Source organism: Haplochromis burtoni, unplaced genomic scaffold (genome assembly GCF_018398535.1).
Source record: "Haplochromis burtoni strain Fernald_Lab_line unplaced genomic scaffold, NCSU_Asbu1 Contig_548, whole genome shotgun sequence".
In the NCBI taxonomy this organism is placed as follows: Eukaryota; Metazoa; Chordata; class Actinopteri; order Cichliformes; family Cichlidae; genus Haplochromis; species Haplochromis burtoni.
This window is the reverse complement of record NW_024582909.1, coordinates 261,952-277,659: the sequence shown is the minus strand read 5'-3', so window position 1 is coordinate 277,659 and position 15,708 is coordinate 261,952. Positions and strand designations below refer to the sequence as shown.

The 15,708-nt window shown below is 37.4% G+C and overlaps 1 protein-coding gene across 3 annotated transcripts in view; it reads right to left on the bottom strand.

The window, feature by feature from the left end:
- Positions 1–7,320: 7,320 nt before the first annotated feature.
- Positions 7,321–15,708, bottom strand: part of LOC102301614 (ras-specific guanine nucleotide-releasing factor RalGPS1) — a 91,915-nt gene continuing 83,527 nt past the window's right edge. For all 3 annotated transcript variants that reach the window (XM_005947899.3, XM_005947898.3, XM_042214310.1), the window contains 4 exons: positions 15,063–15,155; positions 12,139–12,244; positions 11,938–12,029; positions 7,321–9,647 (listed from right to left, as the gene is read on the bottom strand). In XM_005947899.3, coding sequence (XP_005947961.1) covers positions 9,618–9,647; positions 11,938–12,029; positions 12,139–12,244; positions 15,063–15,155 — 321 coding nt within the window. In that variant the 3' untranslated portion in view covers positions 7,321–9,617. The remainder of the gene's footprint in view (positions 9,648–11,937; positions 12,030–12,138; positions 12,245–15,062; positions 15,156–15,708) is intronic.

Sequence of the window (15,708 nt, the reverse complement as noted above, 5' to 3'; positions counted from 1 at the left end):
CATCGTCCTGCTCCACAGGTTCACACAAAAACAGTAGTCTGTACCAAACCTGGAATGACAGCACTCCCACTCTTACTGTAGCTGTGTCACAGTATTTTCTGGGTGGTACCTGGATGAAACTGACCATGGGAATCACTTGTTCACCATTCCAAAGACATCGCATCGGAGGCTAACAGCTGTGGGAATGGCATCACCTGAGAGTTCTTGTCTCTTGATAATCGCTTCAAGCACATTAGCTGCTAGTAGGTGCTGTTGCAGTGACAGCTGACTGACCAGGAAGGGTGCTTGAATGATGAAACTGGAATTGTGATTCCCTCCTAAGGTGAAGGTGATCTCTACCCAGCCATCTTAGGGGATGGTTTGGCAATTAACTGCATAAAGATCAAGGCTTAAATACCTGATCAGCGGCTACCCAGTGAAAGTTCAATTCTATTCATCTCATAGGTGAACATCATCAAAAATGGGCTGACACCCACATTCCCAATTATACAGTCAGATCCCTGCAGGAGCTTTTCAGTGAAGGCAAGGCAAGTTTATTTGTATAGCACAATTCAACAACAAGGTGATTCAAAGTGCTTTACAGAGACATTAGAAACAAAAACAAATAAAAAGCATGATTTAAAATTGATTAAAACAAGCAAACAAACAAACCAACTAATTAACAAACAAACAAACAAAACAGTCTATAAAATCAAAACAGATTAAATCAGTAGTTAAATGTAAGTTTTGAAATTTAAGCTTAAAAGTGTGGATTTGGTGCTTTATTCAAATGCAGCTGAGAATAGGTGAGTCTTCAACCTGGATTTAAATAAACTGAGTGTTTCAGCTGATCTGAGGCTTTCTGGGAGTTTGTTCCAGATATAAGGAGCATAAAAGCTGAATGCAGCTTCTCCGTGTCTGGTTCTGACTCTGGGAACTGATAAAAGACCGGATCCAGATGACCTGAGGGATCTGGAAGGTTTATACTGGGTCAGGAGGACTCGAGCAGCAGAGTTCTGAATGAGCTGTAGTTGTCTGACTGATTTTTTAGGTAGACCTGTAAAGATGCTGTTACAGTAATCAAGCCTACTAAAGATGAATGCATGGACTAGTTTTTCCAGGTCCTGTTGAGACATCAGATCTTTTATCCTTGAAATATTCTTGAGGTGATAGTAAGCTGATTTTGTTATTGTCTTAATGTGTTTTTCTAAGTTTAGGTCTGCATCCATCACTACACCCAAATTTCTCGCCTGGTTTGTGGTTTTTAGATGTATAGATTGAAGTTCTCTGGTGACCTGTAATCGTTTTTCTTTGGCGCCAAAGACTATTACCTCAGTTTTGTTTTTGTTTAGCTGGAGAAAATTGTGGCACAACCAGTCATTAATTTCCTCAATGCATTTACCAAGAGCCTGTACAGGGCCTGGTCTCCTGGTGACATTGTGATATATATTTGTGTGTCATCTGCATAGCTATGATAGTTTATTTTGTTGTTCTTTATAATCTGTGCCAGTGGGAGCATGTAAATGTTAAACAGAAGGGGTCCCAAGATGGAACCTTGGGGAACTCCACATGTGATACTTGTCTGCTCAGATGTGAAGTTACCTATTGATACAAAGTATTTCCTGTTTTCTAAGTATGTTTTGAACCAGTTTAGTACAGTTCCTGAAAGACCTGCCCAGTTCTCCAGTCGTTTGAGTAATATGTTGTGGTCAACTGTATCAAATGCTGCACTGAGATCCAGTAAAACTAAGACTGACATTTTTCCACTGTCTGTATTCAGACATATGTCATTGAACACTTTGGTCAGAGCGGTTTCAGTGCTGTGGTTCTGTCTAAAACCTGACTGGAAGGCATCTAGCAGTTATTCTGTTTTAAGAAGTAATTGAGCTGTTGAGAAACTGCTTTTTCAATGATCTTACTTAAAAATGGGAGATTTGAGATCGGCCTGTAGTTGTTCATTTGTGTCTTGTCAAGATTGTCCTTTTTCAGTATAGGTTTTATTACAGCAGTTTTTAGTGATTCTGGAAACACACCTGACATTAAAGAAAAGTTGACGATCTGTAACAGGTCTGACTCTAAAGTCTTTGAGACCTTTTTGAAAAAACTTGGGAACAGCTGTGTGAAGGACCAAAAAGCTCTCCAGAGAGTGATCCGTACAGCAGAACGCTGCTGCAGGATTGCTCTCCCCCCGCTTCAGGACACCTACACCAGGAGATGCCGGACTAGAGCAGCGCAGATACTGAAGGACCCGTCCCATCCTGGCAACAAACTGTTCCAACTTCTGCAATCTGGTAGAAGGTTCCGCATCTTCCGGGCAAGGACAGAGAGACTCAAGAGGAGCTTCTATCCCCAAGCCATCCGTGCCCTAAACACACACACCCGCCCTCTCACATCATCTATAATTGACTGAGACAGGACTCTTCCAGACACTAAACCAAGGCACAATGTACATTTCAATTCCTTTAATTTTAAATATGTTTATATTGTCTATCCTGTAAAATAGTCAGATGTCTATTCATATTAATGTACAGAATTCACCTGCTTGCTGCTACTACTGCACATTCACCCAGTGTATATACTATATATATATATATATATATCTATATATCTATATATCTATATATATATATCTATTATCTATCTATATATATATATATATATATATATATATATATATATATATATATATATATATATATATATATATATATATATATATATATATTATATATATATATATATATATATATATATATATATATATATATATAATGTTCTTCCTCTACACCCCCATTTTTGCACATGTCGAGGAGCGTGTCAGGCTACATTTCACTGTGTGTTATACTTGTATAACTATGCATGTGACAAATAAAGAACCTTGAACTTGATGGCAGGACATCTAAACAGCAGGAAGAGGAGTTCAGTTGACTGAAGACTGTCTTCACTTTTTAGGTAGGGGTACCTTGCATTCATGGTGCTCTGACAAGCGACTTTGTGTGACTGTTGCTTGTTTTTCTGTGCACAGAGGTCCACAGACAGATCAGTATGGTGATAGACATTAAATTAACATAAATATTAACAATACTTTTAGGCAATTTTATTATCACCATGGTAAATAACCAGGGTCTGATGGCTTGAGCTGTTAATTCAATTTTTTAATAAGGGTTCCAGCATCATGTGGTATGATCATTTCATTAGATGCAGAAAAGGCCTTTGATCGTGTCAACTGGCTGTATTATGTTTTGCATACATTTTGTCTGGGAGACATATATATAAAAACTCTTGTACACTACCCTTTCATCATCACTAATGGCCTAAGATCAAGCAGCTTTCAACTTCTCTGCTCAACACGAAGATGTCCTTTTATACATTTCAGAAATTCTAATCGCTAGATTTAAGAAATATCAATAACTAAGATGAGTGACATGCTAAGATTGCTATACCCCCTCCAAATAATTCTTTCACTTATATCAAACAAGGCTCAAAAATTACTTAATAGTTTGTTAAGTGACTTTATATGGAACAAAAGAAAAGCAAGGTTAAAGATATCAAAACTTCAACTTCGTAGTTCAAATGGAGGTCTGGCAACCATCTCAGTTTTATAACAGAATGGATCAAAAATGACCCTCCTTTTGTATAACTGGGCCTGGAGAAGTCTGAAAACGTCAAAAAGGTCTCAAAAAGCCAGGTCTGGGAAAAAGAACTTGATTTAAACATCAGTGAAGAGGAATGTAATGTACTTTGGGACCATACAAACAAAAAAAAAAAATCTATGTGTGTATCTATGTCTTTCTTAAGATCGTTGCTATTTAAAATCCTGCATCATGTGCAAATCTCCCCAATGAAAGGCACCAGAGGAACCACCAACTTTTACCTTTATGTCTGAAGTTTACTTCAGTAGGAACCTACACACACTCTGTTTGCCAGAAAAGCCAGTCCTATTAGATACACATCTTGCAGAATATAGAAAAAAAAAACTTGGCGTGTCTTTGAAAACGGATGCTGTATCTCTGCTTTTGGGACATCTGAGTGTGAAAAATCTTGCTAATGTGAGGTTGAATAGACTTTATGATATCCTTGCACATACTGCAAGAAAAAAAAAACATTGTTATCTCTTGGATAAATGGCAAACCTCCCACTAAAACAACCTGGCACATAATTCTTGTGGAATGCTTTCCTTTGGAATGTCTGACCTGATTGCTCCATTTGTCAAAGGAAGAGTTTATAGGAATTTGGACTATGTTTCTTTTTTTCACCAACTCTTCAGTCGCATCAGTGCTCTCAAATCTCATCACTAACTGATCATGTCGGCTGCTTGTTTACAATAAAGTCACCACTGGCCATATCTGTAACTGCTTGATTGCTTGATCTTTGTTTTGACCTTGCTAAAAGTCTGAGCTATGAACTATCTGCTCTTTATTCACAGCCAAGGTTGCATTGTGTGTTGTGTTACTGTGCTATCATTCAGACATACATCAGCTGTGTCCAAATTCAGAGGCTGCATCCTCCTAAAACTGCATCTGTAGGCCGATTACGTCACAGCGGCGCGACGAAGGCTATCAAAAAATGGGAAGACTCCTCCAATTGCGGCAGACAAATGCGTCCTCCTTTTCCCCAGATTTAAAGGATGTGTTGGGTGTATCCTTAGTGGCCCAACCTATCCCAGATTTCATAGTGTGGCCCAGCCAATTCCAGTTTCCAACAATGGTGGCAGTTACTTAGTTTTAAGATTACTCTTATTACTCTTTCTGGGTCACAAAATAAACTTTTAAGATATTTTCAGGCGAGAATGTAGCTGTGTAAAATTCAAATATCTGCTCGATTTATCGAGATATCATATATCTGAATATGAAGCTGAAACACATAAATACTTGGGAATAATTCTAACTAAGAATACTTCTAATCTATCACAAGTAAATTATGGTCCCTTGTGACAGGCCATGAAATCTGATTTAGATAGGTGGAATCTGGTGCCTTTCTTAAATTTAAATTCAAGGATAACAGCAGTGAAAATGAACATACTCCCAAGACTCCTCAATTTATTTAGAACTTTGCCTGTTGAAGTAAGTCAAACACAGTTTGGGGAATGGGACAAATGGATTTCACTCTTTATTTGGCAGGGGGAAAAAAACAAGAATTAAATTTAGTATTTTACAGTTAAGCAAGGCAAAAGGTGGGGCAATGCTCCCATGTTTACAATATTACTATTATGCATCTCAGGTCACCCCCCTGCTGCAATGGTGTAACCTTAATTTGAAAGCTAAGTGGAAATTCATAGAATTCAATACAATCCCTAAATTTCAACTACAAGTCTCAATACTAAAATCTGCCTGTTTTAGTATGACTTCGCTAAGCTATGAACCCGCACCGCTTGATGGACTGTCAAGAGCATTACGGCTATCGTAGGCAGGAGCCTGGCGGAGTGATACATACTGTGCTTCAACATATTATCATCGTATTGTGTGTGTATAACCTCTTTTTAAGTTTTGTGGATATTATACATGGTTATGCTAAGGATCAGAGATGGGCAGTAACGCGTTACTTGTAACGCGTTACTGTAATCTGATTACTTTTTCAAGTAACGAGTAAAGTAAGCGATTACCCTTGCAAAAATGGTAATTAGATTACGTTACTTTCCCGTAGGAACGCTGCGTTACTGCGTTACTAAAACCGTGATTTTTTTGCAAGAATGTCTCATGACAGCGACGTAAGCAAGTGCCACGTTTGTGACAACAGCTGTGTGCAGATCAACAACGGATAATATATCGAGTGCGCAAGACAGTATGAGCGTGCAGCGTTTAAAGCGTGGAAGTACTGACCTTACTTTTAGTTTGATTCCATAAAAAGTGACAAAAACATTAGTGTCCGTTGTGCGTGGGAAGAAAACTTCTTTTTACAGCGAGAAAAACCCCCTAAACTTTCAAGTAAGCACGAGTGCGCTACAACGTAATGGGAAATTCACAGAGAAACTCGCGGATTCTTCAACTGACCGCAGCACACCGTCCACATCCAACTCATAGCACTACACCATCGTCTCACGAGACAAACGGATGCAAATAGGATGATTCCAGCGTTCAGATTTCCTACCATATGGATTTTTTGTTACTAAATTACTTCTGTTCTTATTTATGTATTAGTCATTTTTTCTAGAAGAGATGGCTTAAAAAGGTGTTATCCCTTTTTAAAAATATATCATAGCTGATCTCTCTCTCTCTCTCTATGATTACTTTTCACTCTGTTTTGTAGTGTTGTCATTCTAGTCATACCAATAATTTCACCTTCTAATGTAGTTGCACATGCAAATGGTAAATGGACTGATTTTTATATAGCGCTTTTTTTTTTACTGTCCTGGAGTACTCAAAGCGCTGTGTACAACATGCCACATTCACCCAGTACCACCCATTCTCACAAGCATTCACACACATTCATACTCCCATGGACATGGATGCACTGGAGAGCAACTTGGGGTTAGCATCTAGCCCAAGGATACTTGAAATGCAGACTGGAGGAGGGTTGGTGGATCGAACCACCAACCTTCTGATCAGTAGGTGACCTGCTCTATCATGTGCTCTACCTGCACATGATACAATCTAGTTTAGCCAAATCCTAATGATGCTTTCTTGTTAGGATTAGGATGTTGTTGCTTCAAGAAGGTCAAAGACATTTCCAAGCAAACTTACTTGGAGTCTTTTACCTGCCATATCACTTTATGGGCTATAATGCTGAACTTATAATCACAGGAGACTTTAATAAACTGATAATGAAGAAGCTTGACATAACTTCATTTGGCTCACTGGTTAAGCAGACTTAAAGAAAGGTAAACTCTTTTAACTCTGTCATTCCCATATTACTAACAGAAGTGAAAAAATTGCACTAAAGAATAATTTTCAGGTTTCTGCACTCTACTTGAGTATTTTTCTGACAACTTTTTACTTATACTCTCTACAAATATTTAACACAAATATACTTTGTTACTTTTGAGGTAACGCATTTGAGGTAAGATATTATTTTACATCACTACACACCTTCGCACATCAAGCAATCAATCAATCAATCAATCAACAATTCTATTGGGATATCAACATCGTTGCTTATCACATACAAAGGGAGGAAAGAGGGGAAAAAAAGTATGCCAAATGTATATCTTAAAAAAAACAACAGGCAGGTGATTTAAAATGCGATGTTTCTAACGTGTCATATCACGTTAACAATATCACCAACCACACAAACTGTTTGTGTGCAGTTTGTTACACAGTGAGTCTGTGTGCAAATGGCTCAGTAGCTGTATTTAGCAGGGAGAACAAAAACTTCACTCAAAGATGAACACAGATGTAAGACAGACAGGATTTAAACAGGATTTATTTATTTAAAGAAGAGGACTACTCAGTGACATTTGATAAGCTGGGAATTTAAAGCAAACGCATGTCCTCATTTTAATTTAAATTGTACCTGTATATGATATGAAGTTATGTTTTTCATATTGTGAAATGTCCTGCAAAACAAACTAAGTATACTAATTTTGTGTTATTGAAATACTTGGCAGTTTAATGCAGGATAAACAGGTTAGCTTGTTGTACTGTGATGAAACACTGTTTTTCACAGGGGAACACTGGCTGTGGTGTTCATGGTCAGTGTTAGGTTACAGCAAGTGTAGCAGAGATGAATTTGCATTTAAGCTGACAATGCTTAAACTCACTCAGTAAAGACAATATAAACAGTATTCTGTATGTGTAAGGGACGGAAAGCCAAGATAACTCATGAAAACTTGGGTTACATGTTGTTGAATTCAGTTGTGCAAATCCACAAACAGCAATAAACCTCGAAGCAGCTCCACACAGGTTAGCTGATAACAGCATGTACACAAAGAAAATCTACTATAGCTTACAATAGAAATTATTGAGTTGTAATTCTTTTCCCCATGTTGAGTCACTGCAACTGATCTTATCGTTCCCCCACCTGCTAAATTTCAAGTTAACTCCTGACTGTACTAATTTTTCTGTTTAGGTGTGGATGCAAAGTCAAAAAAGTTGGTATTCCCATATACCACTATTATATCACTGTAGAAAGAGGTTCAGTTAGCTTTGCACAAAACAGTCGTGCTTGGAAAGGTCCTTCAAAGACCTACTTTTCTTACTTTGGATATATATTTAGGAGCCTGTACTTTTTCACTCGAGTAAAGAAGTTGAATCAGTACTTTAACTTTTACTGGAGTATTTTTTACTAAAAAGTACTTGTACATCTACCTAAGTAAAGTAAAAGGTTCTTCTCACTTGAAAACCCATTTAAGCCAGCCAGCTAGCTGGCTAGCTTCGCTGACTGTCACACGGCTGTACTTTTGCCACCTCTGACCACTGATTCAGTTATTGGTAAAATTTACAAAAAAACAAGTCCCATCCAATAAAACAGAATTAGTATTTAAAATCAACATAATATTTTGATTTTGATGCAGATCATTAATTAATGCCATTGCTAATGGAGTTTTATCCTGATGTCCTTCAGTTGGAGAACAGGAGTCCATCCAAGTTTTACGGTGGGCTTACCAACAGTGTCTCTGAAGAGCAGAATCCCACAGCAGCTGGTGAATCAACAACAATCCATCATATCCTTTTCCCTTCTACAGCCAATTGTCAAAAATAAACTCTTTTTATACATAAATACAGTATTTACACACATTTGATTAATGAAAACTTGGTATTTCATTGGAATTCACTTTAATTTTACTCAACTAGCTGCCTCAGCATACTGGTGTAGACAACAGCTGGCTGTCTTCTGCTTATTAACTGGAATCACCTCTTTGTTCAGTATTGTTTCCATGGTATCTTACTATTTTTCATTTGTTCTGTAGAAAATATTAATTGTTTGTAAATCTTGTTACATACATTTGCAAGCACATTTTACACAAGGACTACCAACTGAGGTAGCAGGGGTAAACACAGATCCAGGGCTTCATCCCCACAAGAGCATCGCATCTTAATCATAAAACAACCTTTAAGGTTAATTCCTGCGTTTGTATGTACAAATCTTCTATTCTGGATTAGATTCAGTCAAACTGTAAGTCACAGGGCTGAAGGTAATGAAGACTCAGCTTCTGTCATTTTTGCTACAGTACTGATCCTTCATTAAAATAACGAGGCCTTGAGATGATGTCACATTTTTTCTGGTGAATAAAAGTTTATGAGTGGGGATGTGCACTTCCCACCTTCCACTTCCTTATGACGATGACACTCAGACTAAACTAAATCTAACAGTCATCTAACACTGTCATCCACATTTATACACTGATGCATCTTTTCACCCAATTATAAGCCCAACATGGGCCAAAAACCAACGTGTTCATGCACACATTATAGCAGCGTAACAAATAACAGAGAACATGGAAACTTAGGGAACGAATCCAACCCCGCAAAAGTCTTCCATTGATTGGATTTTTATAGAGATCATATAAGACTTGTTCTGGTGAAGATCAAAGCAGGTGCACTGGCACGACAGTCACACATCCAGCATCACAGAGCTTCTTCGACAGTGTCATATGCTTCTTGACTCTAATGCTGATGTCAGCATTATCAAATTCCTTATTCAGTCTGTAATTCTCAAACAACAGTTTGGCACGATAATATCCTGCTCAATAAAGGCTGCTCTCATTCAAATGACATAAGGTTTGCAGGTACCTGTTGAGAGAACAGAGCAGATATTTAGCACAAGTAATGGAAAAAATTACAGCAAGCAACTAGTAGGTTGAATAAAAGGGAATGTGGTATATGATGAAGAATTTCTAGACTGTGTACCCAGACAGTCCTTTAATGTTTAGTGTCTTATCCTGTGATTGGTCACTTTCAACTGTCAACAGTAAGGAACATCCATCTCTACAATGTGGTTCACAAAAATAGCCAAAATGTCTTATATGACGCTATTTTCTGAGTCCTTGATAATCCTAATGGCTGACAACTAACTTGTGAAAGTTGCTAGCACTGACGTTAACTAACTTGAATTGAATTGTAGCATTGAATTTACATTCTTTTCATAGCAACTCTAAACAACTGTATGCATCACATATACCACTCTGTAATACAAGTTAGTTTAGAGAAACAGCACTGCAAATATGTAGATGCTCCTCAGTTTACCTTGACTCACTAAAATAATTTTTTTTAAATAATTTGGCAAAACTAGGAATGCACAGTAAGTGACAGGCTGGAGACCAGAAGTGCTGAAGGTGACCAGCTAAAGGACTGAATACAAACATTTCTGTGCATCTATATGTGCAAACGTGTGTTTTTTGCTTACACTTTGAAACTAACAAACACCACATTCCTATTTGTATAGCTGTTTCAGTTCCTTTTTTTTGATTCACTAAACACAAAACAACATCATCTGTCTGATGATTCTATAAAAGATTAAGAATGAGGAACGAGGCCATGGTCCTCAGCTGGAAAAGGGCGGAGTGCACAGTACTCATTAGGGACAAGCTGCTGCCCCAAGTGGAGGAGTCTTTGAGATGTTGTTCATGAGTGAGGGAAGCAGAATATTGACACACAGATTGGGACTGTGACTTCAGTGAGGCAGATCCTGTACCAGTCTGTTGTGGCGAAGAGAATGATGACTAGGGATTGATAAGAATTTAGCAATTCCAATTACATTATTGATATCACTCTTGGCTCCACTTTGATTCATGAAAATTAATTACATGCTGCATGGTCAAATGTTTGTGCATGTTGGAGGCATTTCTTCTCTTTGTTGTGATGAGTGTTGGGGTCATTACTCAAAATTAATCATTGCACATATTACACAGAACAATTTTTCTTAAAATTAATACAGTAAGTTACTTAATTAACCCAGAAGACAGACTTTGGTTATACTACTTGTTATGTTACTTTCATTTTGCTCTGTAAAATGATCTGAAACACACAGTCTCATAATTACTATTTAACAATATAAACCTACAAGCTACAGCCCCCACACACCAGGACAAATCAGAGATGGAAACCAGCACAAAGAGACTTTACAGCACAGGTGTTGAATTCCAGACCTCGAGGGCTGCTGTGCTGCTTGTTTTCCAACTAACCTGCCCTTGTAGCTTCTTATTGGCAAAGCACACCTGATCCAGGTAATCAGCAGCAGGTAGGGCAGGGATATCTCAAAAGCAAGCAGGATGCTGGCCATCGAGGACTGGAGTTTGACACTCCTGCCTTTAAGCAACTGCCACAGTGATTCTACTTTAGAAACTTGAACCGGTAGAAACAGAGCCTGCAGCCTGACTGCTCATCAGTTTGTTACCTGTTGAAGTTCAGCAGCAGCTCACTTTATCATGGTGCTGGGCTGGAGTGAGCATTTACTCAGCTTTAATATCACTCTAGATTTTTGGCTAGCTTAATGTTAGCATGCTTCCTTTGCAGGTGCTTGCAAAGTTCCAAAATTGTGTTAACAGTATAATGCAGTTATTTCTGTCCTTGAAAAGTCTCCACTTTACCATCGCGCTTTCATCCTTTTGTGCAATAAAAATAAAAGTAATGTCCATATCCACGATGGAGACTGCGCCACTATTTTTCTCCTCTGACACACGAACTGAAATCAGCTGATTGATCCCTAGCAAAGCTGTAGTTTTATTTATTTTATTATGTCCCTACCTTCACTTATGGTCATGAGCTTTAGGTAGTGACTGAAAGAATAAGCTAGCAGATGCTAGTGGTTTAAGCAAACCTTCTCTAAAGGTTGACTGGCCTCTCAGAGACAGGATGAGGAGTTCAGTCATTTAAGAGTGGTTCAGAGTAGAGCTGCTACTCCTCAAAAATCAACAGGACCTAGTTGAGCTCAACCAGTGCTGCAAATACAACACAAAAAGGAATACGGCTTTAATAAAATAAAATGAAATTTGTTTAAATCACGTTTTAATGAAAAAGGACCGTTTAATCTGACCAAACCAGACGAGCGAGCCAAACGATATGTTGTGTGTGCTTAGCTTACCTGAGGTCTACTTTTTCTACAAGCCTCCTCTAGGTTTTTGTGCCAGATGATTGCTGAAAACCTGGACCCCGTCTGGAACTTGTAAACATTGCCTGTAAAGTGACATACATGGTCTTCATGTGAGTATCTAAAATAGTCACATGAATAAAGACAAAAAAGACAAATAAAATAGGCAAGTTTTGCTGATGGTGGGAGGCTGACCTTTTTCTGGGTCACTGAGCTGGAAGATGTTGGGTCGGGCTGGGTCATCTGGCAGTACCACCATCCAGCCAGTCACACAAACTTTTTTACAAGGCCTTGACTTGTACTGTGGCAAACACAGAGCACAAAATGAATTTATCCACTTGCCCTCACTGTACAATTCTGCACTTATCAGGGGAAAACCTTCACCTTAAATACAACTTTATGTGGCTGTGCAATACACACTTAAAGCCAAAATGTGGACATAGTTTCTCTGAAAGTGTCAAGACATTAGCAGCAGATCTTTATGTGTAGTAGTGTAGTGTGTAGTTTCCAAATGCCCCGCCATATCTTGGACAATTGTCCAATTGTCATCACTGTTCACTAAAGCGTGCCACAAGAAATTTTGACCAGTTGTCCAGTACTAACCATTTGGGTTAGATCAAAGTTCCTTACAACTTTACAGCAGAGCACAAGCTTAGTGTGTTCTAGACTAGAAAAAGACAAAAATGTGATGTGGAGAGATGAGTTCTAACTTTGAGAGTTTTGCGACACGGATTCAACACATTCCTTTCCATCATTTTTCAAATGTGTTGTTCAAAATGAGGAGAGGCTTTAGGAAAAATAAACTTCTCATTTTCAGCATTTGATGCATGACGACCAATTCATTCATTTCTTCTATGAACAGGAAAGAAAACATAATAGAATAAAGAGGCACCACTGTGCAAATTTGTAACGGAAAGCCTTATCTGCTTTCATAGGAATTAAGTAACCTATGACTACCTCTATAAAAGAATAGGAAAGACATCAGCAATTAATCTAGGAAGTGTAATAAGAACATTTCCAAACAATTTAAAGCCCATAATTCTAAAGCAACAAGGTGGAAAACACTTCAGACATTTGTCAATCTTTCCGGGAATGGACATTGCAGCAAATTTGCCTCAAGGTCCTGCTGTACAATGGAGTATATCTAAGAATATAACCAAGCTCTTATCAAGTTATTTTATTAACTCTATATTCTTGTTCAAGCTATCTTCAAGTGGAGCTATGAAGATTTTCAAGGTTTATGGTGGGAGCATTTAAAATTTTTAAAATCACTATATTATCCCATTCTCTCCTGCATGAGCAGATATAAAAAATATATAAAAATTGGAACACAAATATTTTTCTGCAAACACCACAATATAGTCATAAAATATGTCCTCAGGTACATCTGTGAACATTTTCACATCATATGACTGTAGAAATCTGAAATTATTACATCCAGTAGTCACAAAAATTTCCCTATTCACTGCTGCAGATATTGAAAATTAATAAAAAATTACAATAAACTTGGTTTGCGCAAACTCTTTATAACATTATTTTCTAATTTTAAATATTTGATATGTTTCCTATGCTCTGTTCTGAATAAAAGATGGGTTAATTAGTTAGTTTGGAAAATAATCACATTCTGTTTCTGATGACATTTTACACAGCACCCCGGGGAGTCAGACTTCCTTGTATTTTTTTTAAAAGTGGTCTTGAGCAACAGTTCTCCAGGTTTTCTGAAGGCATTTCAAGATTGTTCGTTAGGCATTGGCTGCTTTTTCACTCATTTAAAGACCAGTCCTTACTACCTGACCATTTTCAGTGGAATGATTTTTTTGTTTAATAACCCACTTACACAATCATTCGAACATAAAAACTTTGTTATTTTGTTACTAGATGGCTGTCACAAAAACACATCATTTGATCACATTGTGTTAGCTGAATCTACTAAAGTGCCACAAATAACACAGTTTGACAGGCATAGAAGCATACTTTTTCTTCAACAAGTTGCTTTTCAAAGAGCTGTTACTGAAAACTTGGCATTTGTCAGCTCAATGCAGTGTGTATTTCCAGACATGTGAAGCACAAATGAAGAAGTGACAGTTATAAAAAAAAAAAAAAAAAAAAAAAACCCTACACCACATGAACAGTGTCTGAAAGTCAAGTTCTTAAGAAATAAAAATAGTGCATCTAATTGTGAAGATCATGACAATGATACCAAACACACTGCCAATGCACTGAAAGCATACCCGGAAAGAAAAACACACAATAGAACACTAACAGAGAGCCAAACAAAAGGGCCGCCAACGTCTAGTAGTCACACTAATAATTATAATAACAATAATAATATATTTTCAGTAATAAGATCAAATTTGGAGCCTCTGTTCTAAAGAGTTTCATGTTTGCTTCACTTGCCATGATCTAGTACAACCAAATTAAGGACAAGGTTAATGTCAAATAATTCCTAATGCTTTTATTATTATTTTATCATTGTCACACTACCTGCTTTTGTCCCAAAAGCCAACTAAAATGACAAAATGATATATTGGGGCCCTTAGAAAGCATTCCATAAAAGCAGAGTATAGGCAGTTTTATTTTATGCATTATTTTATTTTACTTTGAGCTTTGACTGTACTTGAGATTATTTAGTTAGTTATGCATTTAAGAAAATGTTTTCTTTAAAAACATAAAATTTCATATGGGTTAAATACAATCAAAACATTTTTTGACAGATGTTGTATGCAGTTAAACTTAAAACCTTGCAATTTCTGAAATGCAAACCAATGAGCAGTCAGACCTGTGTTTTTTCTATTTTGAATATTTATTAGTCTTCATTAATAAGACAAAAGCATTTCTTATCCAATTACTTGATTAATCAACATAATACTCAATAACTAGGAATTGCTAATTGCAGCCCTAATTAGGTGTATTTAGTTTTTCACACACTCCTTCATTTTTCAGTTGTCTCGTTTTGTTTTTCATTTGAGCTTTTATTTAAATAAAGTTTAAACACAGTAAAGAACAGACTTTTTTGTAATTATGTGCTCATACATAAAACCTTACAACTGGAAGAGGGGGTATTTTCTTTTTCACATGACTTTAGGTGTAGACTCATGTTTCCAAGGCATCACACTTACATGCTTCCTCTCAGAGTCCCTCAGTGCTTTCGCTCCATAGAACGTCAGTGTTGATCCAGACAAAATGATCCAAAATCTGGTCCACGAGGACAACTGTTAGAGAGAAATATATAGAGAGGCTGAAAACAGCTCACTGTCAGCTCACAGTTTTTTTTTTAAGTTGCTGATATTCAGTACTAGACTGAATGCAAAATAACTCACTTAAACAACAATGAAAGTTCATGTCAATGGAAAATTGTACTTAGTAGTCAGTATAATCTTTTAATGATATAAGTTTGCATATGGTAGAATACTGCATGTAATCATTTGTGTTTAGAAGTATATAGTTGGTGGCATATTGAAAGAATGTCTCATCCTAGGAGGTCTGTAACATTCCAGGGTGTTCTGGCGTTCACCCCCACATCCTAGGAGCATGGGAGAGGTCGTACCTTGTCTTATTGTTTTACGGTAGGATTAACGTAGCTATGTCAGTTTTAGTCTAAGTGCTTTTTTACATATAGATGAACTGTTGGATTTTCCAGACCAGCAGGTTAAGGGAAGTCGTTTATGGGGCCACACTCTGACCCCACACACACACACACACACACACCACACACACACACACACACACACACACACACACACACACACACACACACACACACGT